General features: G+C 37.5%; 2 protein-coding genes across 4 annotated transcripts; one reads left to right on the forward strand and one right to left on the reverse strand.

Annotated features, from left to right (window-relative positions):
• Positions 1 to 567: 567 nt before the first annotated feature.
• Positions 568 to 2,836, reverse strand: arl16 (ADP-ribosylation factor-like 16). 3 transcript variants are annotated; one of them, XM_072369639.1, is made up of 5 exons: positions 2,710 to 2,836; positions 2,357 to 2,412; positions 2,143 to 2,259; positions 1,926 to 2,041; positions 568 to 1,781 (listed from the first exon to the last, which is right to left on the reverse strand). In XM_072369639.1, exons 1-5 carry the CDS (start codon positions 2,834 to 2,836, stop codon positions 1,616 to 1,618), a joined length of 582 nt encoding a protein of 193 aa, XP_072225740.1. In that variant the 3' UTR covers positions 568 to 1,615. The 3 variants fall into 3 exon arrangements, with proteins under 3 accessions (XP_072225740.1, XP_072225739.1, XP_072225738.1); XM_072369638.1 differs by lacking the exon at positions 2,710 to 2,836 and having other exon boundaries at positions 2,212 to 2,259; positions 2,357 to 2,467; XM_072369637.1 differs by lacking the exon at positions 2,710 to 2,836 and having other exon boundaries at positions 2,357 to 2,467.
• Positions 2,837 to 2,966: 130 nt separating this feature from the next.
• On the forward strand, positions 2,967 to 5,342 carry fn3krp (fructosamine 3 kinase related protein). The gene is made up of 6 exons (XM_072368439.1): positions 2,967 to 3,242; positions 3,515 to 3,666; positions 3,780 to 3,871; positions 4,009 to 4,091; positions 4,201 to 4,323; positions 4,419 to 5,342. The coding sequence occupies exons 1-6, from the start codon at positions 3,102 to 3,104 to the stop codon at positions 4,755 to 4,757; spliced, it is 930 nt and encodes a 309-aa protein (XP_072224540.1). The 5' UTR covers positions 2,967 to 3,101; the 3' UTR covers positions 4,758 to 5,342.
• Positions 5,343 to 5,979: the final 637 nt, after the last annotated feature.

Consider the following 5,979-nt stretch of genomic DNA (forward strand, 5'->3'; position numbering starts at 1 on the left):
GTTTAAGTAGTTTCTTGCACCTGCTTTTCATCTCCGCCAACCTCATGCTGTCATGTGTCCATGCTAGATTTTAAATATTTCAGAGGCTTACTTGAATTTGTTCAAGGAATGATTCACAGCCCATTTAGAACAGCCCACCTTTTCCCTTTCAAACATTCTTTTGTACTGTTTGATGTTTGCCTCAGGCTGTTGATTTGATAAAAAAAAAAGAAAAAAAACCCCAAAGACCTTCAATCAAAACTAAGTTTTCTGATACTGGCCAACACATTTCACTCCTAATAATTAGAATTCATCACTACCTTGATACATTTAGTGTCTTTAGTGTATAAATGCAGCTCCAAAGCGCAACAGAACCTTCATCAACTTTTACTGTAGGTTGTGCTCTTTTCTTTATGGCTTTCATTTAGCTGTCCATAAACACTTGAGGGACTGTATTCTCAGAGAGCTCTAATTTGGTTTCCTCTGTCAGTAAAACATTTTCACAGAGCAATTGTGGCCTAACTGTGACAGTTTTATCCTGCCTTTTATACATTTCTTTCATTAAAAGCAACAGTGCCCCTTTTCGACTGTGCCCATGCATCCACAGTTTGGTGTGTGTTGAAACCACCACTCCAGATCGCTCCATGTATACCTGAAGCTGCTTAGACGGCTTATGTTTTTGCACATAAAACATGCAAAAACATTTGCAGACTTCTTTCATAGTGGTTTCATAGTTTCTTTTTAGTGGCATGTCCTGGAAGCATCTAAACAAGAGACACTATTAAATCAGAGATTTCAAGATCCTTGCAGGTTGATGCAAAGCCTCTAAATTATGTTTTTTTTTTCATTTTAGGAGCTTTTCTCATGTTGTAAGACAGCTCTCTTGTCTTCACATTTGTCAAAAAGACACTGATAGCAATTATTCTGGTTCTATGCAATAAAACCATCATACACCAGGTAATTCAGTTTATGTGAACCCTGAACATCATGCACAAGAGTCTTAACTTCTTTTTTTTTTATAATAATAATGTCACAATATGAAAGTCTTTAAAACAGCTTTGGATATCTTATGACAATATATTGATTATATAAGAAAGGGCTCCTATGCATTTCTTTCTTATGATAATCTATGTTTAGAACAGAAGAGCAAGATTTAGGATTAGGTAGAGACTTGCATACAAAGTGTTCCTCTCATAATATGAAGCCATGCAAATCCTTAGATCTTATTATACTCAGTCGTTAACTCTTGCACTATCAATTCACTTCTTACCAGACCACAAATTCATAAGTGAAAGTGACGTGGTGTTATTACAACAAATGTTACCAAGCTCATCCATACAATTATCAGATCCTGGCATGGTATCTTTCCCCTTTCCTTCTCCATTCACCTTCTGACCTTTCCCTTTACTGATATGACACCAAAGACCAAAAGTTGTTTATCTTGTCATATGCTTAAGGTTAAGATGTGTAAGGTTTAGACAGTCCAACACTAAGGCACCTTTAAATTCTCTAAAAACTGAGAGTAAACTGTCTTTTCTTTTTAAAACTGAGAATATTGAAGTCACTGCCTACATGTCTTGACAACATTTATCTGACTTTTTGTGGGGAACTAAAATCATAAAAGAACAAATGCATTTCACTTGACTGTGATGGACTCTAGCCAGTTCCACACCTCCTGCAGTCCTTCTCCAGAGCGGGCACTGACTTCAAGTATTGTGATGGGCTGGGTAGCAGATGCAATGATGTCATCCATTCTGAACAGTGACTTTATCTCAACAAGGCTCATAATGCAAGGCATGTCCCTGGAAAGAAGGTTGAAGTTGAAATCAGAAAATACACAATGGGATAAAGAGCTCTCCTCAAGACACATGATATAAGTTAAACCTGCTGAAAACTTGCTTGTGTAAAAGATCAATTGTGGGAATGCGCTTGTATGGAACTCTCACCTTTTGTTGAAGAGAATAAGCACAGAGGCATTGCTCAGAGGCTCAGCAGCGAGTACAGACAGCAACTGGATACAGGAGGAGGAAATCTGGGCAATGTTGGCTGAATCCACCATGAACTTCGAAAACAAAGAAAGAAATATTCAGTCAAAAAATCAATCAGTCAATTGTTTTACCACCTTATATTATTGCAAATACAATGTTTATTAAAAGACCATACAATGACAGAGGAGCAATCTTTGAAGTAACTGGGCCATATGGGGCCCATGCAGCCTCCCAGTTCCCTTACTGTCACCTTCTTCTTTTTAAGGGTCAAGTCTGTGAGATTGGTTCCGACCTGCGGCGGTTTAGAGAGGTTAGTAGAATAACAGAGAGGGGTGTCACATCAGAACAAAACCAGCAAACTTATTAAAATGTCTCGCTCTACTGCTTACTGTGGGAAGAGTTGAAGGAGGTGAGCCCATTTCATCCAAACCGTGCAAATGGAACAGTTAAAAAACTGTAAGGAAAGTAACAACAAATATCTAATATCACAGTTTAATTGTATTTAGTGCTTTTCAAAAAGTATTAAATACCAAACATATATATATATATATATATATATATGTATATATATATAAACTTTGCAGTGAGCCGGTATGAGGCTAATAATATAATAAAATCGTTAATTTCTCAGCTAGCAGTTACACTAAATAACAGCTACATTAGCTTGTAGCGCTAGCCGGTACAATGATACCGGTGATTTTCCAGCTCTAGTTCAAAACATTAAGACGCAAAAAAAGGATATTTTGAAGGCGTTTAAGCAACAATGTCTTTCCGACGCCAGTGGCTCCAAGAAGTAAACACACTTCTCTGTTGCTCATTTCGCTTATTCTAGCATAAGCATCGCGTTGCGTGCTGGGGCGTGTAAACATTTTAGCCCTTTTCTTGGCACCATAGCGACACTCACGTGACTATAAAACTTCACAACGATAGGGCAATGATCGCAGACTTTTTTTCTGATTGGTCGGGATTTAATCTGAAATCAATAACACGGAAACTAAAACGATACTCAACCATTAGCTGGTTTCCCCATAACGTAGATGTCAGAGACGCCCCCTTGAACTTCGAGATCAGCGTTTGCAGTTCGTTTTTTGTATTAGTCACATGGTTTTGTTTGTTTAAACTTGGAGAGAAATCATGGAGGCTAAGTTAAAGAAAGAGTTGGGGACGTCCATGCTAAAACCAACCGGTCACTCAGGAGGTGGATGCATCAGCGAGGGCCAGAGTTATGATACTGATTTTGGAAGAGTGTTTGTAAAGATTAATCACAAGAGTGAGGTATTTATTTAATTACAGTGTAATTTAATTTAACTGATTGTCATTGCATTTAGTTGTTGCATCTCGGGCTTTCCATCAGCGCTAATTTCACACATCACTGAATAGGATTTGTTCCAGCTGCTACACTCTCTGAATGCTATTGTCATTGGTGTGCTGAGTGCTGTGTGCTGTGTCATTTGCGTTTGTTTTAGCATTTTGTAAACCACTAGATAGTTATACATGAGTGTCACTACACTGATCACCAGTCTAGTTGTTGTTTGTGTATTATTCAGGCCAAATTGATGTTTGATGGAGAGATGGGAAGTTTGGAAGCCATTTTAAAGACAGATACAGTTAAAGTCCCAAAGCCCATAAAGGTGATTGAGCTTGAGACAAGAGGATGCGTATTTGTGATGGAGCATCTTGACATGAAAGGTCTTAGCAAGTAAGAACCTTCTTGTACACTTTTGATGTTCCTCTGTTTCAGTTCAGACCTGCATAGAGTTCTGGCATTTTTCTTCTTTATGGTGAGTGACGATTTTCAAATCCATTTGGCAGGTACTCAAGGCAGCTTGGAGAGCAGTTGGCAGATATGCATCTTCACAACAAGAGACAGATGGAAAAACTGAACAAAGAGCAGCAGACAGTAGGTAATTCACTTTTGCTGAAGTATGTGCAAATGTGGACAAATGGACCAAAAATATATTTCCCTTACCACATATGGCTCTTAACTTTTAAGTTTGAGTTACCAACAGATTTAAAATTGAATGTATGTGACTTTATTTAGGAAAAGGAGCTGGTCAGTCAGAGGTGGCTGTTGTTGAGAAATTTGGTTTTGATGTACCTACATGCTGTGGATATCTACCACAGGTAAAACAAAGTAATACTGGACTGTACTTCTGTAATACATACTGTTTGTGTGTGCTCCACATATCTTGATGTCAAGAGTCAGAATATCTATTTTTCCTTACCTTCCCAGGTAAACAAGTGGCAGAGTGACTGGGTGTCATTTTACTCTCAGCAGAAGCTGGAGCACCAGCTTAACATGGTGGAGAAATCGTATGGAGACAGGGAGGCGAGAGAACTATGGGCCAATCTACAGGTGCACCTTTTCTTTGACCTCACTGGAAATATTAAACATCCAATTTTGTCAGTAATCTGACAGTGCATTGTACTTATTGTGTCTACTGTTTACAGCTGAAGATCCCTCAGTTTTTCACAGATGTGGAGGTTGTTCCTGCTCTCCTCCATGGCGATTTATGGGGAGGCAATGTGGCAGAGTGTGCAGACGGCCCAGTCATCTTTGACCCTGCCTCCTTCTACGGCCATTCAGAGTTTGAGCTGGGTATCGCTGCGATGTTTGGTGGCTTCAACAGCTCTTTCTACTCTGCTTACCATGAAAAGATTCCTCAAGCACCAGAATTTTCAAAGAGAAACCAGCTTTATCAACTCTTTCATTATCTGAATCATTGGAACCACTTTGGTGGTGGCTACAGAGGCTCTTCAGTTAGAATTATGAAGAACCTACTGAAATGAATGCTCAGCCACTTTCAGAAAGCTTTATACTCTGAAAAACTAGCAAAGTCTTAATTATATGTTAGTAATTTGACCAAAACTGTGTGACTAATGCTTACAGAGAGTAAACATAACAGTGTGTAATTTTAATATCTGCTACGTTGCGAAAAAAGTGCATATTAACAGCCAAAACAACTATGCTCTACCAGCTCAACTTACATCAACCTGCTTCTAAAGTTTAACTAACTGAATCTTGTCCTCTATATGTTTGAGCAAAGATAACCACAATTGATATTTTCTGCAGTTACATTGAATGAAGTGTAGGTTGCTGATGTTACAGCCTAACAAACTTAATCATGCATTGTTGCATGTAAAAGCATTTTTGGGTTCTTATTTATTTCTTTAAATTCCATTTTTATTTGTTTGTTTCTTGCCATTACTGAATGCACCTAACCTGAATTAATTGTACTTATATTCAAAGAGTGGCTGATTAACATAATGAATGCATTTCTTAGTATCTACATTATAATAGCTTAAATGTTCATGTCATACATGGTACACAAGATACACCTAAACAATGTTGTTTGATTGCAATAAATACTGTAAATCCTTGCTGTTTGTAGCTTGATTTGTATAAACAGGTTACTGTATAGGTTATAGCTTAGGTTATCAGACTGTCCATTGCTAAGTCTCCTGCTAAGTAATCCTGCTGTGATTCAAAGTGTTTGTTAAAAGTAGATTAATTGTATTTATTATTTTTATCCAGCAGGAAAACTATTAAATCAGATAGTGATACCTCCTCATTGTATAAAACTCTTGCTCTCGTGCACAATGACTTCCATCATGTTGTTCAAGTGCGGGTCACCAAGCATTCAGATGCAACTTAATGACACACTTGCATCCCTAACCCCTTTACTGATGCATATAACCGTCCTGTACAGATGTTTTAATTTTCAGAATATTATCAAGTATTTGATCTCTTATATTTTGATGTAACTATGCATTTCAGATCTTTCATATTTTCATCCTTTGTTCTCCTTTCTCTGATCTTGAAGAGACGCGTTTGTATTATATCAGTATTTGAAAACTTTTAATAAGACAAAAAAATGTTTTAAATTTAAAATCATTAGATCTTATAAGCTTATTATATAATTGTAAATGCTGGAGGTGCAAAACGTTCTTTGTTTCCTTCTTTAAAATCAAGTCCAACATGAACCATTTCGCTTGCCGTACTGGGGCGTGG

This window comes from Leuresthes tenuis, unplaced genomic scaffold (genome assembly GCF_036924035.1).
Source record: "Leuresthes tenuis unplaced genomic scaffold, fLeuTen1.0.hap1 SCAF_17, whole genome shotgun sequence".
NCBI classification, from domain to species: Eukaryota; Metazoa; Chordata; class Actinopteri; order Atheriniformes; family Atherinopsidae; genus Leuresthes; species Leuresthes tenuis.